The sequence below is a fragment of the Camelus dromedarius genome, chromosome 10, assembly GCF_036321535.1.
Source record: "Camelus dromedarius isolate mCamDro1 chromosome 10, mCamDro1.pat, whole genome shotgun sequence".
NCBI classification, from domain to species: domain Eukaryota; kingdom Metazoa; phylum Chordata; class Mammalia; order Artiodactyla; family Camelidae; genus Camelus; species Camelus dromedarius.
In genome coordinates, this window is record NC_087445.1 from 6,650,050 (window position 1) to 6,667,096 (window position 17,047).

A 17,047-nucleotide genomic window follows, 5' to 3' on the forward strand; every position below is an offset into this window, starting at 1 on the left:
GCCTTTTCTCTGATCTTTAGCTGGCTGTTTCTTTTCTTCAAGTCTCAGCTCAAATTTCCACTCCTTGGCAAGTCTTCCCTAAGGACCTAATTCTGACTAATTCCCCAAACCTAGCCGTTTGTTCTCTGTCGTGCCATCACCCTGTCTTTTTGTCAGTGTTTAGCACTGTTGAGCACTTTCTAATTTATTTATTTGTCTTCCTGTCCATTTGTTGACTGTCTCCCTTGACTAAAACATCAGCTCCATGGGAGCAAAAACTTGTGCCTGCCTCGCCCCCACGTCGTCCCCACCGCCCAGAGATGTTCTGACATGCAGTAGGAGCTTTATAAATTAATACTTGCCGAATTAGTGAACGAACGAATGAATGAATGAATGAATGAATTCTAAATGCAGCCAGGACAGCCTTTGCTTATGTAAAAGAAAGCATATAAGAATATTCTCCTGGGAACAGAGTTTGCCAGAAGCCGAATATGTTATTTTATTTTCTTTTAATCTGAAATTAAAAGCCATACTACAGCCATTGTGGCAAATCTGGAAAATACAGAAAGCACAATTCCAAAACTGAAAAAGCACCTGCAACCTCCTGTGCTCAAACTGCGGTATGAGTATGTGTAATCCGTCTATATTTTCAACAAAGAGGAGAATATGCTAGAGACACTGTTTGTGATCTGCTTTTCCATTTTTCATTATGAGTGTTTCTCTATGACAGTAAATATTCTTCCACAATTTTAACTTTAATGGGCATACATTATTCCATCACATAAATAGACAAAAATATCGTTCACTCCCTCCACCCTCCACCAAATTGTATATATGAGTATCTCTTATTGGAGCTTTACAAAACTGAGTATAATGATTTTTTTTTTTAAAGATGTGATCGTTTGAAAGGCAAAACTTAAGAGTGGTTGGACGTTTTTCTTGCCTTTATTGGTGATCTGTGTTTCTCTTTTTGAGCACACAGCTAGAATGCGAGAGAGGCCCACGGCTGGTGCGCCGGGTGAAGGATTGGGTCCCACTGCCTCTAGCTTCTTGGTTACATTAGCAGCAACGTAGTTCCAGAAGGGCCTGGCTTTTCAACAGGGAGACGCAGGTGCCTGTTTCTTAATACCATCTGCAAAGCTGCTGGGAAATATGGAGAAAAAATTAGAGCTCCATTATGAATGCAGCCAATTCAATTTCCTTTACTCAGAGAAAAGTGGTTTATCTGTATGGTGGCTTGTGCCTGGAGGGAGTGAAATAATAAAGCAAAAGTGATGAGAAAACAAATTCATCCTGTACAGAGCCCAAGGAAGCAGGTTCTTGGCTGAGAGGACTAAACAGACCCAAGGAGGCTGTTCTAATTGGAGCTGGTCAGGACAGCGTTGTCACCCATTTTGTCCTCCGGGGAAAGCTCTGGGTGGCTGTATTGGCCTCTGACAAAGAGAGCGCCCTGGTATATCTAAGTCGTGGAACATCAGGAAAATGTTAAGTCTTATTTTCAACCAGGATAGAGGGGGAAAAAACTCTTTGTTTATATAGAAGAATATGAATTATAGGTAGCCTTAATCAGAGAGATGGTTTAAATTCTTCTCCAAGAAAACTCCTCACGCATGTCCCTGAAGAATGCATTGTGGCTGTGAAGTCCCCAGTCCCCGTCCAGTGACTGCGGGGGACTTTGACCCTGTTTCATGTATGGGCAGCTGTGGAAGGTCTGCTTTCATGTGACCGCCACCCGTACATGGGCGTATCTGTGGACAGTCAGGGCTTTAAGGGTCAGTGAATGAGCGTCTCTAATAGATAAATCAGAGAGGGACTGGACAGTTGTAATCCGTGGGTGGCTTGTGGGGTCATGACTCCCATGAGGCCCCTTGGGGCTGTCAGTGGATGGTACCTGATCCTTGGAGATCAGGGTCCCTTGTCTCACCGTCTCTGTTCACTTGTGACCCCTTCAGTTTTCCTTTTACTCAGAGTATGGAGTCTTGTCCAGTCTGCAGGTGGAGGAGGTCCTTCTGTCTTGGAGAATGGTTTGTGAGATCAGTGGCTAAGTATCTGTGATTACTGCTTTATTGTTGGCTGGGAGTATCTGCTGGATGAGTATCTGTTGGATGACTGGTCGTCCAGTTTGTGAACTGGCTCACCTGGTTGCAGGCTTGTCTGTGCTCACGGAGCATCTTCTAAAGCAGCCCTGCGCGGGCCCTGTGTCAGGGAGGGGGGAGGCGGAGAGCATGGGCAAGCTGAGGCTCGCTCAGATCTTGGTAAAGAGCACTAAGAAAGGCAGACCCTAAAGAAAAAATTCAGTTTTTAAACGTTTAGTTCAAAACATCACAAAGAATGACATATAGCACAACACATTGGGATTTTAGGCTTTAAGGTTAAAATTTCATACTCAATTTTGGCTTCTCTGGGTCTCACCAACTTGTAAATACTTCAACTATAATTTTTATAGCTCCTGCAGGCCTGGTGAGAGAGAGAGCAAATGTCAGCAGCAGTTTTCTCTGGGCTGTCACATTTTTGAGGGACTTTTGGGATCTCCGTTACCCATTTCACAACTTTTGGTAGCTCTCCAGTTCCCTACACTGTGCAGGTAGTGCTTTTTTAATAGTAAAACCAACAACAGTCACCTAAGATTTATTTCCAAAGATATGGACACTGAAAGATAGGGACAGAAAACAAGACAGGGACAGGGCACAGGGAGGCAGGGAGTGAGAACAGAACAAAGTCTGATGGTGTTTTACCTGATGCGCTCCGTCTTGGTGGTTCTGCCTGCGTAGAAATTGTCACCAGTGGCCCGAGCAGACAGCAAGAGGGCTCTGTGACAGTCTGCCTCCCCCACCCTGTCCCCTCTCTCTGGCGTGGAGATGCCACACTTAGCAGTCTATGGGATGGTCAGGGAAACAGATGGATGAGCCCTTAGCTAGAATCGTCTACAGCCATGGGGTTCTCGTTCCCCGTGGAGATGCCCAGGAGAGCCTGGCTGCACTGTTTGAATTCTGTTCCGTCTGCAGCTCTGATTCTCCAATGGGGTTTCACTGGCCTCCCACCGCTGCGTGGTGATGCCTGGCCCCACCCAGCGGTGTTCTCATTTTACAGGCAGGAAATGCTCAGCGAATGCTTCATCTAATAAGGGGAATGGTAAGAGGAAGAATATTCAATATGCCAAAGCATCTTATACATTTTCAGAATTTTTTCATGTAAATCATCATAATTTGAGACTCACGACTGTTTCTTTGAAACAGATAGGACAGATTATGTTGCCTCACTTTCCGAAGGAGGAAACTGAGTCATGTGGGATGACTGACTACCTGGCTGTACAGCCCTGTCACTTGATAGTGTTGGGAACTACCTCCATTTCTCCTATCTACATACCCAAGAATATATCCATCATATTACAAATATATTATTTAAGTATTTATACACTATTGTGTTTTGTTATGTTAATAAAATATTAGGAAAGTCCCCTAAAGTATGTGACGGTACCAAGGACTCTTAATAATTGATATTTAATGTCTAAATTTATTACAAAGAACATTTCATGTCTGTAATAACTTTTTATTATCTTTCTTATTTCTATTTTTTACGGGGTAATTAGGTTTATGTATTTTTTAATTAAATTTTTAGTGGAGGTACTGGGGATTAAACCCAGGATCTTGTGTATGTTAAGCACACACTCTACCACTGAGCTATACCCTCCCCTGCTTTTTACCATGTTTCTAATCAGAGTTAGCAGTTAGCTAAAATTTCAGTGAATCTCCGTAAGTATTATAACTAGTGGCCAAATCCATGACACCTATGAAATCTGTCAGTAATCAAAACAGCTGATAAGTTACATGATACTGATGGTGATAGAACAGAATAGCTAGCCTGCTACGTATCAGGCCCCTAGTTACGTAAGAGCCGACGTCAGTACTGTTTTGCAGGCAGAAAACTGCATTTCAACAAGCTTATGTAATTTTCCCAAGGTTACAGGGCTGGTCAGGTGAACTTAACCAGCAATGCTGCTGCTTCCCTACTATTTGGGGAGAAGTAACTAGAAGGAAGAAAATCTTGACTGTTGAAAATCCTCACTGCCCTCCGTTTGAGTAAAGAAAAGAATGTGCATGTGTTAGAAAAAAAAGTCACTAATATTTCTTGAGCAATTCCTGGGCCAGGTGCTGATCTGAGCCTGCCACTTGGGTTACCTTCATTGATGGTCCTCATAACAGCCCTGGGAGGTAGGCACTGCCTTTGTGATGCTAATGCAGTTTCCAGGCATTTTACAGGCATGGAAACTGAGGTCAGAGAGAGGGGTGCAGCCAGAACTAGAACCCAGAGCCTGTGCTTTAAACCTTGCTTTCTATATAACTGCTTAGTGAGTTCCAGTTCATTTTTTAAACGGCAGCTGATACATGTGATCTCATTTTCTTGTCATAACATCCGTGGGGGAAGTATTGTCTCCATTTTCAAGTGCACCAGGGCTCCAAGTCATCCGGTAGCTCCCAGTCACCCACAAAGCAGAGACAGTCTCCTTGCCCTGCCCCAAATCTGCGTCCAGAAGTTTGTCACAGAAGTAGGCATGGGATTCAGACCCATGGAACTCTCTTCCTCTGCTTTGGCTTCTGCCTGATGTATCAGTGTTTCCGGCATCTCATTACGGAAAATCAATTCCCCTCTTCACAAATACTCACTGCTTTCTTTAGCCTCTTGTCACTGCCCAGACATGCACTCCTGATTCTTCAGATGAATCTAAACAGGAAGGGTATTCAAGGGCTTCCAAACTGATACGGTTCTGTGAGCATAGGACCTCGAACAAGAACAAGCCTCCCTGTGCATTTGCTCCGAGAATCCTTGGGTTGACTCTGCATCTCTGCCTCCCTTTGCCTCTTCCTCTTGAAATGTAGCCACACATTTGGGTAGAGCAGGGCAAGGCAGAGAGAAATGGCTGGGACAGTATGGGATGCTCACCCTGCCACGTTCCCTCTCTCTGAATAAACGCTGAAAGTCCCCAGAAGAAAGAGGGTGAAAGAATGTACTTAAGAACTCTGAAAAGTAGCATAAAGAATGGGAACAAGTTAAAGAAAGGGAAATTTTTTTGATACACAAAATGCATAACATTATAACTAGTTGCAGTTAATAAAAAGAAAGGAGACATTTCAAAGCTATAGTGAGATTTCATGCTTGATAATTAATGGAGAATAACTCTAGGTAGAAAAGAACAACTAAAATACAGTGGTGACTTTGTTTCAGGTTTTTTATTTGCTTTCTTTTTGGGTTTTTTTTTTGGCAGGGCTGTTTGTTTAGAATGTGCTATCAGGTCACATCATGCTATTTGGGGGGGGTTTATTTTGTTTTTATTGAAGTATAGATAATTTACAATGCGTTGGTTTCTGGTGTACAGCATAGTGATTCAGTTATACATAAATACTTTTTCATTATTATAAGCTATTGAATTTGACTGTTGTAACATAATGATAAGCACACAGACTCATCTATATTCCCTCCAAACAGGCAAAGGGAGATTTTCTCAGTGTCTGAGCCCTGGTCCATTGCCATGCAAATGAACCCACATTAATCTTTGAAATCTTTCATCTGGGTTACTGCACAGCACTGATTCATCTGGGATGGGGATTTTCTGGTTTGTTCTTCAGCATTCTAAAGATTTACAGCAGTTCTTCAAGAACCACTGTTGGTGGCGAGTGAGGGAAGGTGGAGCAGGGACTACCCCAGTGCCTCGTGTCTGTGCAGTGTGTCTGTTTTATATGGGGATTCTGCGTAGAATTATTTCACAAGGGGAATTGCAAAGCGGTGAAGATTGTGAGTTTTCAGGGGCATTTTCCTTTCAGGTATCAGGTATGGAAATTGACTAACCCCCGTGAGAGTAGGAACTGCCCTTCTGTACCCAGAACTGATAACCTGTGGGAGGGGAGAAGGCGCCCCCTGCAAGTCTCTAAAAGTGACCTCAGCTCACAGCTGTCACTTTCTCCCCTTTCGAGATTTATAGTCCAGTCTGTAATGTAGATTTTTACATCACTGAGGTCATATTGCTTATATAAACTGCTTTTTCCACTAATCAGTATATTGCAAGCTTTCCCACACATCATTAAATTCCTAAACATTTTAATGGATGTACAATATTTCATCACATGTATTTAATCATTTTCCCACTGGAAATTTAGATTGACTTTTTCTTTTTTGCTATAATGATACTCTTTGAAAATCTTTGTCCAAAATTTTTTATCAACAGTCAGTCCTCGTTATTTCCTCAGGCTTAATTCCTAAAAGTGGAATTTCTGAGTTAAGAAATATCATACCTTTAAATCTCAGTATGTTTTGCTAAACTTCTCTCCAGAAATGCTAAATCAATTTATATTCCCACAGTAAAGTATAACAATGCAGAATTTCAGCTGACTGCCCTGAATACAGTGCTTTGTTTTGTCAGGGGAGAGGGGAAAGACTATTTCTATTAGAAAATTATCTTTTGGCCACAGTGGCTATTTAAAGGAGAAAAATGCATGCATGCATGATGCAGTTGTGTGAGGAAACAATTTTTTCCTCTAAAAATGAGGGTGAGAAAAATGTAGCAGGAAAGATATATAACTGAAAGATAGTATGTGGGGCACAGTTATTAATCAGTTGAAATTTTTTCAAATGTAGCATGTCCTAAAAAATTGGAAATATTTTGCTCCTTAAGCACTTGCTCTGGAATGCGAACACATTTTATGCCTCAGGTGTACAAGCACAGGACTTTCAAAGTCCTCAGAGAGAATATAACGTTTGGATCCTGCATTTAAAATACACGTGGTTAGATGCGGGGGCTCTCGTCTGGAGGACGGTCTGTTTAGTCAGCTGATGTTGACTGGGTGCCTAGGTTCAAATCATGGCTTTGCCACTTACTAACTTTGTGAATTTGGTTAGGTCAGTTACTCTCTCTAGCATGTTGTTTCTTTCTCTATAAAATGAAGAAAATGTTAGTACCCTTGTGAGGACAGAGATAATGCTGTGAGGAGCTCAGCACTTGGTCCAGAGCTGCGCCGTCCAATACGGCAGCCCCGCGTGGCTGCTGAGCCCTGGAAACGTGGCTGGTCTGAACTGAGATGTGCTGTTAAGTGTGAGCAAATGCACACCAGTTTCAAAGACTTAGGACCCAAAAGTATCTTAACTGTTTTATTATTTTGATATTGTTCATATTATTTTGATACTGTTCTGACATTGTTACATAACAATTTCAATACACATTTCACATGGTGAAATGATACTGTTTTGGACATCATGACTTCAGATAAAGCACATCATTACAATGCATTTTAATTTCTTTCTGTTACTTTTCAAATGCTGCTTTTCCCTTTTTGACTGTGGCTTGTGTTGTATTTTTATTGGACAGCACGGCTCTAGAACATAATATAGGCAATGAATATTTTTTAAAAGAAATCAAGGTGGGTTGTGTCTCCATTGTGGAGTTGCCCGGTTGCTGTCTTATCGTCCAGGGCGAGAGCACTCAGTTCCTAGGATACTGCAGGGCATTTGGCTGGGGTCCTCTGATCCAGAGGGTTTCAAACAGGCTGTGGTAGGGATGGTGCATATTATTTCATTGTTTGTTAGGAGAGTGAGTGGAGAATTTAAAAATAGCATTCCCCTCCCTCCCCCGGCCCCATGCTGATCCCTCCTGAGTTATTTCTGTTGGCTGCTTTAGGAGCCTGACATTTGATTCATTCAGTGGCCCTGCCTTGGTCCTTTAAAACAGAATGGACGGTTAGTGAAAGGTCAAAGCCACTATGGCTGGCGGTAGCTGCCCCAGGCCATGACAGGCAGAAGAGGCAGAGGGGATCCAAGAACCAGTTATGGCAAAATGCTTGGTCAAGATCCAGACTCGGAGGGGTCTCCGGCTGCAGTTGGTGAACCACTGCAATAGCAACGTGTTTGTCCGTCTGCTGAGACACGGTTCTAAGATCACAGCCAGAAACACCGGTACGTGTACATGCCCTGTGCTGGGCGCTCCTCTGCGCCTGCCGGGAGAAGGGTGAGGGCTTCCAGCTTCCCGCTCACCGCGGGCTGGCGGCTGGGAGAGAAGCCAAGGGGAACCCATTGTCAGAGGTTTATGACGGGGATGAGAGAGGGAGGGAGCAAGGCAGAGGCAGGAAGAAGAGCGAGCAAGCAAGCGCTGGGGGGACATGGGAGGACCTGAAATGAGGGTCCTGACTCTCTGGTTAAGTGAAAATGGTATGAAGTCATCCTAAAGGCTAATAAATTACAGACTAGTCAGCAGCCGGGTTGGGAAGGAGGCAGTGGTGGTGCATCCAATCCAGATGGCTCAGGAATGACGGAAGATTATAGAGAAGGCAGATTGGATGATGGAAACATGCTCCTCCTCCCTTTCATTGTTTAAGTAAGATCTTGAAAAATGTGCTTGCCTGGATGAGGCAAAATGCCCCTTTATCTTCAAAGTAGAGCAGTACTGAAATACAAGATCAGTTAAAGAGCTGGGATCAAGCTGATGCTCTACCAATTTCCTTTTCATTGAAAATACATTTTGTGTTGTTTTGAGGTCCTCAGGGGGAGGAAACAGGAATTGCAATAGAAATTTTTCAGAGCCTACGGCAGGGAAGAAGCTTGCTATTATATATGTTTATGTACTTTTCACCAAATGATTAAAAGAAGTCCTGGTAAGTGTCTGGAATTGGCCTTACCACTTGCACACGTGTGGAACTGACTTCTAAGTGAACTGAAATGAAATTAATTGTATTTGTATAATGACACATGTGTTCTTCCTGTAAAAGAACAATTTTAAAAGTACAATTTTATAGAATGTTTTCCTTGACCCTAGTACTCCTGATAGTTAATCTATGCATGTTGACATGTAGGATATAGGATTTTTTTTACATAAATGGGACTGTTGTATTTGTTATTTTACAGTTCATTTTTTTCACTTTATCATAGACTTGAAGGATTTCCCATACAAATGCATATTAATCTACATCCTTTTTAAAAACTGAGTATCATGTAGTGTACAGATACCATATTCTATTTAATCACTGAACTATTGTTGGAAAATTGATAGTTCCTATTTATTGGCTATTACAGACAGTGCTGCAATGAATGTGCATATGCAAGCATTTATAATAGATTCGTAAGAGTGTAATTGCTGGGTTGAAGGATATACACAAATTTTGATGGAAGTAGGCAAATTACCCTCTGAAAGACTAACATTCACTAAGTTAAGTTTGAGAATGGCTGCTCCCCCACATAATCACTAACCCTGATGTGACCAATTTCTTCTGCAATAAGTTTGAAAGAAAAATGAGATTTTATTGTTTTTATTTACGTGTTCCTTTTACTAGTGAGAGTGAGCATCTTTTCATGTGCATTTCTCCTGAGAATTACTTGTATACTTTTCAAATTTGTTTTGTTTTTGTCCTTCCCTTAGAGATTGTGAAAATAAAATCTTCATGTTTATCCTTTGCTTTTTACAAGAATTAACTTTTTCCTCCTAATTTGTTCTTGGCTTTTCACTTCCTGTAATGTTAACTGTGCAGCACAGGCACTTGTCCTGCACAACTTCTTCATGTGCACACTCCTTAATTTTTCTATGTTCTAAGGTTCATTTCTTAATGTCAGTTTCACTCACGCCACGATAATAAACATGTTTCTTATATAGTCTTCCTTATAATTAATGCAGTGGCTTGAACTGTAGTATAGTTTTGGTATCAGATAGGTCAAGTTCCCCCTCCTGGATTTTTTTTTATTCCAAAATTTCTTGATTATTCATGTGCACTTTCTCCATTTGTCATTTTTGAAAATGCACTGAGATTTGCATTGAAATTGCAGTGAATTGTGGTTTAATTAGATGGAACGTGGGTCTTCACAATATTGAGTTCTATTCAGGAACACTGTTATATTCCTTCATTTCTTTCAGATTTTCTTTTATGTTACTCAACTATGTTTTAATATTGTCCTCATGCATATTTTTATGGATATCCTGGATATTATGTGACTATTCTAATTTGTGCATTTAGCTATTTTGAATGGGATTTTCCATTATCATATTTTCATATGGTCTTTGCGTGTGTGGAGTAAATCACCTGTTTTGACATGTTGACCTTGCATTTGAACACTTGACTGACTTCTGATTAATTCCCCTGGCTCCTTGTTAGACTCTTTTGCCTGTATTATAGATGATACTACCACCTGGAATTAGTGAGTTTTCTGCCTTCCTTTCCAATATTTACACTTCTTGTCTTTATCATACTGCGTTATTGAGGTCCACCAGGACGACACGGAAGTGCAGTGAGGGTTTTCTGTCGTGTTCGTGACTCTGGTGTGATGACTGATGGTGATGAGAGAGAGCCGTGAGATGGTGACGGCTGCATCAGTTTGGATGCCATTAGCAGCAAGTAACAGAGAGCCCTACCGAACACTGGTTTAAATAAGGTGATTTACTGTCCAAGACAACACCAAGTACAGAGTCAGGGAGGATTCCAGGATTGAGAAGCCAGATTCCTTTCACATCTCTGCACTGCAGTTCTCAGTTGGCCAGAATTCTCTCAGACCACATGCCATCAGCATCATAGGCTAGCTGCCAGAATTCCTGGTGTCGCCTTCAGAGACAACAATGTTGAGAGAAAGTCTGTATCTTCCCAGTGTGTTCTTAGAAGCAAAAAACCTTTCTCAGAATTTACCCCCTACTGCCCCCCGGAGGCAACTCTTCCCTTCAATTTTCATTTTCAGGGTTGGCTCATATGCCCATTTCCAAACTAGAGACCACTGAGAGAATGGAATTACCATGACTGGCTTAGAGAAATGGATGAGTCAACCAGGGAAACTACGAGATAAGAAGCATCTGTGTATATCAAACTAGGGGGAAGGAGAGCCTACTGAGAGGAGGTGACACATGAGGTCTTAAACAATGAGTAGGAGCCATCTGGGTGCAGAAGGATGTTCCAGAGAGAGGCAAGTCTGTGCAAAGGCATGGAGGCATGATAGAGCGCGACACATTTGGGCACCTCTAATAGATGGGGATGGTGGCAACGTGTCGGGGGAGAGGAGTGCTTTTTATACTAAGCTGAAGAGTTTAAATTTTATCCTGAAAGGCATGAAAAACCTTTCAAAACGGGGATTCATATGACTAATCAGGCATTTAAAAATGATTGTTCCGGCAACAATTCAAAAGGAGCCAGACTGAGGTCAGGGAAACCAGTGAGTGTCATGCCGTTGACAAGTGGTAAGCATTGGGGGGAGGGGGAAAGGGAGTGCTCTGAAAGTGAACGTGGTGGCAGTTTGTCGAAGTTGGTGACAGATAGGTGTGGGCAGTGAGAAGTCTTGGCCAACCGTTAGACTGCTGCTGTGGGTAGAAGTTAGTGCCATTTACTATATAGTAAGGGGTAGAGGAGGCAAAGGTTGCGGTGGGAGATACAGTGTTTGGTTTTGGACACGTTGAGGTGGACAAGTCCACACACAGGTGTGTGGTGAGCCTGGAGCTCACTGGAAGGTTCTGAGCTGAGATGGGTCAGAGATTCAGTAACACGTGTTTCTCAAACTAAGTCAGGTTCTAAGTTCTCTGGTCAAATAAACTTGGGAAATACTGAGTTAAATTAAGCAACACTGGTTTTTTTCTCTTAAGGACCTCTCAGACATTTTAATATGTAAATAGTAATGTTATGAGTGTTGACCATGTGCTGACTACTTCACACGTTAATTTATGACTCCCCTCTGCACAATATCCCCACACGGTATGTCCTGAATTCTTCCCATTTTATAGATTTTGCTGAACAGAGCAATTAAGTAACTTGTCCAAGATCACATGACAAATAATAGAAGACCAGGATTCAAATCCAGAAAGATAATTTAAGAGCTTGTACTTTTTAAAAAAATTTCAGCTTCACTGAGGTAAAATTGACAAGTAAAATGGAAAGACATTTAAAGTGTGCATTGTGGCAATTCGCTATACACTGTGAAGACATCCCCCCCACCTAAAATTAGCACATGCATCACCTCACATGTTTATCCTTTTTTTTTTTTTTTGGTAAGAATATTTAAGTTCTACCCTCTTGAAAATTTCAATTATATAAAAGTGTTATCAACTATGGTGACTATATTTAACATTGGAACATCAAACCTTTTCTTATAGCTGAAAGTTTGCACCCTGTCCCTATTTCCCCCACCCCCTAGCCCCTGCAACCACTTTTCTACTTTCTGTTTCTCTGAGTTTGACTTTTTTCCCCTTCAGATTCCACATGTAAGTGATACCATGTAGTGTTTGTCTTTCCCTGGCTTATTTCACCTAAAATAATGCCCTCAAGGTCCATCCATGTTGTCACAAATGGCAGGATTTTCTTCTTTCTTACGGTTGAATAATATTCCATTGTGTGCGTACACCACATCTTTTTTTTTTTACATTTTTTATTGATTTATAATCACTTTACAATGTTGTCAAATTCCAGTGTTCAGCACAATTTTTTAGTCATTCATGGACATATACACACTCATTGTCACATTTTTTTTCTCTGTGAGTTATCATAACATTTTGTGTATATTTCCCTGTGCTATACAGTGTAATCTTGTTTATCTATTCTACAATTTTGAAATCCCAGTCTATCCCTTCCCACCCTCCACCCCCCTGGCAACCACAAGTCTGTATTCTCTGTCTATGAGTCTATTTCTGTCCTGTATTTATGCTTTTTGCTTGTTTGTTTGTTTTTGTTTTTGTTTTTTAGATTCCACATATGAGCAATCTCATATGGTATTTTTCTTTCTCTTTCTGGCTTACTTCACTTAGAATGACATTCTCCAGGAGCATCCATGTTGCTGCAAATGGCATTATGTTGTCGGTTTTTATGGCTGAGTAGTATTCCATTGTATAAATATACCACCTCTTCTTTATCCAGTCACCTGTTGATGGACATTTAGGCTCTTTCCATGTTTTGGCTATTGTAAATAGTGCTATGAACATTGGGGTGCAGGTGTCATCCTGAAGTAGGGTTCCTTCTGGATACAGGATTCCTGGGTCATATGGTAAGTCTATTCCTAGTCTTTTGAGGAATCTCCACACTGTTTTCCATAGTGGCTGCACCAAACCGCATTCCCACCAGCAGTGTAGGAGGGATCCCCTTTCTCCACAGCCTCTCCAGCATTTGTCATTTGTGGATTTTTGAATGACGGCCATTCTGACTGGTGTGAGGTGATACCTCATTGTAGTTTTGATTTGCATTTCTCTGATAATTAGTGATATTAAGCATTTTTTCATGTGCCTTTTGATCATTTGTATGTCTTCCTTGGAGAATTGCTTGTTTAGGTCTTCTGCCCATTTTTGGATTGGGTTGTTTTTTTTTCTTATTGAGTCATATGAGCTGCTTATATATTCTGGAGATCAAGGCTTTGTTGGTTTCATTTGCAAAAATTTTTTCCCATTCCATAGGTTGTCTTCTTGTTTTACTTCTGGCGCATCTTCTTTATGCATTCATCCAAGCATGGATGGCCACTTCGGTTGTTTCCGTATCTTGGCTGCTGTGAGCAGTGCTGCAATGAACAAGGGAGTGCAGGTGTCTCTTCAAGATCCTGTTTTCATTTCCTTTGGGAACACACTCAGAAGTGGGGATTGCTGGATCATAGGGTAGCTCTATTTTTAATTTGGGGGGAACCTCATACTGTTTTCCAAGGTGACTGCACCAGTTTACATTCCCACCAATAGTGCCCAGGAGTTTCTTGTCCCGCCATCCTTACCAGCACTTGTTATCTCTTGTCTTTTGGATGACAGCCATAACATTTGATGAAAGCTTATACTCTTAACCTTGTTGGTAATGTCTAAAAGATGATAGTTTGTACAGTTTCCCAAAGTAATTTCAAGAGACAACTGGCACTTAGGGGACACTAGTGACCTGCAGAGCTGTGTTGAGTAATGCTGCAGTTGCATGGTGGAATCCTGCAGTGGCTGAAGCTGTAAGGGAGAGGGTACCACGTGACAAGAACAGAGAACTGAGGCTACCACAAAGACAAGTGAAGAGACTGTGGAAAAGACAGAGGTAGCTTAGAATCAGGAGATGGAAACCAAGGGAGTGTGGACTCACAGAGGTAGAGTGGTCAGCAGGAGGACGGAAAAGAACACACACTGTCTTTAGCAACCTGGTGGTCACTGGAGAACTTGGTGAGAGCCACGTCAGTGGTCTGGAAGGGGCAGCTGACTGCTGCAATGTGAGGACAAAGAATGAATTCTGGTGAATTCTAGATAGTGAAATCAACATGATGATAAGAGAAAGATTTCAAAATGTCCAGCTATTCTTAGAGGCATGACCAAGTTGGTAGATAATGACCACAAGGAGAGGTGAGATTGGCGTTCATGGTTCTGAAGAACATTGGGACTTGCTGAGGGTGTGTGTGCATGCATGTGTCTAAGTTTCCATTCGTCTATACTTTCCTGAGTCACTGGGATGACTCCTAGGGGTTTTAAATAGACTGAGCAGGCAGCTTCCCAAGGATATTCAGAGGCATCAGGTATATTTCTAGTGTGAGATATTTTGCAATATCCATGCCTGAAAGTGAAAACCGTAATCTGAATGAGTAAATGTCATTCTCAGGATCTTTTCTTTAAACCCAGGGGACATGAGCTTCACTCGAAGGATTAGACTTTATCCCCAACAAAGGGAAGGTGAGTCTCATACCATCTTAGTACAGCTGCAAGTCTGCATGCTGCTTAATGTGGATAGAAAACATTTTAGGGACTGATAGCACATGCAGAATACAGTAAACTTGAAAGTTTATTTTATTTCTAACCCAATTCACTAATCTCCACAATAGCAAGTGATTACTTTTGTTTGTTTCTATCCTGGCCATGATACAATCACAGGAGATGTGATATGTAAACATATATAGGTGACCATAAAATCTATTAGGCAAACCTTCTGAGAGTGAAAGGGGCATTTTATTTTATTTTTTACTGAAGTATAGTTGATTTACAGTGTTGTGTTAGTTTCTGTTGTACAGCAAAGGGATTCGACTATATACATTTTTTCTTTTTTATATTCTTTTCACTATGGTTTATTACAGGATATTGAATATAGTTCCCTGTGCTCTACAGTAGGACCTTGCTGTTTATCTATTTTATATGTAGTAGTTTGTATCTGCAAATCCCAAATTCATCCCTCCCCCACCCTTTTCCTCTTAGAAAACAAATTTACAGTAACCTATGTCTATGAGTCTGTTTGTTTTGCAAATAAGTTTGCTTGTATCATATTTTACATATGTGATATCATATACTTGTCTTTCTCTGACTTCATTTAGTATGATAATTACTGGGTCCATCCATGTTGCTGCAAATGGCACTACATTATTTTTAGTGGCTGAGTAGTATCCCATTGTGTGTGTGTGTATATACACATATATACACACACACACACATACATATACACCATATCTTCTTTATCCAGTCATCTGTTGATGGACATTTCGGTTGCTTCCATGTCTTGGCTACTGTAAACAGTGCTGTGGTGAACAGTGGGGTGCATGTATGAAAGGGGCACTTTAATAATGATGCTCGGACAGAAGGCATAGATTGGGGACTGTACCAGGCAAATAGGGACAAATGATCACCCTCCATATAACGATACTGTGATTTCAGCCAATGAAGGTGGCCAGTAACACAAACGACTCTTCCTCTTTAGCTAAGAAGTGAGGGTCTCTGGGCCTCTCAGAGAGGCCCCCCTCCCTTCTCAGGAAAACGTAGTGATCTGGAACATGCTTTGGAGTCAGGCTTGGGTACAGCCCCCTGCTCTATTGTTTCCTAGCTTCATGACCTTGTCCAAGTTACTTAACCTCTCTGAACCTCAGTTTCCTCACCTCCTCTTACAAATATATGATCATGTGTTTAAAATGTCTAGCCCTGTAAAAAATTCATGGTAAATCTAGTGCCCTTTGTCTTGTTTCTCCATAGATACAGGAGAAATAGCTCTGCTTATTTTATGGAGGTGAGTGGTGCTTTCAGGGAAAGTATATGTATAGTTTTGAGTGGGACATTTCATTGAGAGACCTAGACTAAGATCAAGCCACAGAACACTGAAACTGGAAGTAAACAGAACTGAAGCGACATGTCTAAGAACCCACACAGAGTTTTCCGCAACTGAATCCAGGTGCCCAGCAATCCAGGCCACTGCTCTTTCGACTCCATCCTATTTCCTCAAAGTGGAGTGATGACCTCCTCCTTTCTTCTCTCCCACTCTTCCTATCCACACCCTCGATGCAAGAGGACAGCACACCTCCCAGAGCCAGGATGGCTACACAGATGAACCAAAGGATATCAATCAGAAGTTAGCCCACCTCAGCAAGCATGGCTCTGGTTAATAGGCAACAAGTACCTGACCTCCGTAGAGATTGGCAGTTGTGTGTGTTCTTGAGCAGTGGGTATCAATCCTTTGAAGTTCAGTGTCCCCATTTAATAACAAAATCTACTTACACATAACTTTAAAAGTCAAAATACTGCTCTAACTAATGTCAGGAGAAATTTGAAGTAGTTTATAATAAAATGGTTAAGTCTTTCAAAAGTTTCTCTTAAGTGTGACTCACCAGGAGGCAGAATGAAGGAGTAGGATGATGGCTCCTCTGTGAGCGTAACGGGGGACATGGGCACCACTCTGCAGATGCAGGAACGTGTGCTGGTCTGCAGGCATCTTGGACACCTTAGCCATTCCGGACAACAGTGATGTGATGTTCTGAACAGGTAAACAAGTGTCTTGTCTTGGCAAGACACTTCCTTCAATTTACCCAGTGGCTGTATGCCTGAAAAATTCAAAGTATGTTAAAATCATAAATCAACTATACTTCAATTTAAAAAACATTTAAAACCTGTCAATTACCAGTCCTACCACTTAAAAAATGTTAAAATGACATCCAAATGCTTTAAGTTTAAATGTAAAACAGAGGTAAATTCTAGATTCAGATCATTCTAAACAGGTTTTTTGCCTATATGGATAATATTTAATAGGACATCTGAAAGTTATGTAGGATGCAGAATACTTCTTTATTAATACTTCTTTATTTTGTGGGACCATCCAATGCATTTTAGGATATTTGGCATCCTTGACCCCCACCTGATAAATGACAATGACCCTGC

The 17,047-nt window shown here is 41.3% G+C and overlaps 1 protein-coding gene and 1 long non-coding RNA gene across 7 annotated transcripts in view; one reads left to right on the plus strand and one right to left on the minus strand.

Annotated features, from left to right (window-relative positions):
- Window positions 1–17,047, plus strand: part of FRMD3 (FERM domain containing 3) — a 256,971-nt gene that overhangs the window by 218,990 nt on the left and 20,934 nt on the right. Inside the window, exon 1 of one of the 3 annotated variants that reach the window (XM_031447141.2) lies at window positions 7,424–7,920. The exons of the other annotated variants lie outside the window; for them this stretch is intronic. Within the exon in view, the coding sequence (XP_031303001.1) occupies window positions 7,794–7,920 (127 nt within the window). The 5' untranslated portion in view covers window positions 7,424–7,793. Of the gene's footprint in view, window positions 1–7,423; window positions 7,921–17,047 lie in introns of those variants that run through there. 3 annotated transcript variants of the gene reach the window in all.
- LOC135322245 (uncharacterized) overlaps window positions 532–17,047 on the minus strand; it is an 85,688-nt gene continuing 69,172 nt past the window's right edge. Inside the window, exons 3-4 of one of the 4 annotated variants that reach the window (XR_010382581.1) lie at window positions 16,501–16,713; window positions 532–1,119 (exon numbers count right to left, since the gene is read on the minus strand). This is a non-coding gene — a long non-coding RNA (uncharacterized LOC135322245). Of the gene's footprint in view, window positions 1,120–1,626; window positions 2,261–14,030; window positions 14,130–16,380; window positions 16,714–17,047 lie in introns of those variants that run through there. The other 3 variants (XR_010382582.1, XR_010382583.1, XR_010382580.1) reach the window with 3 other exon arrangements.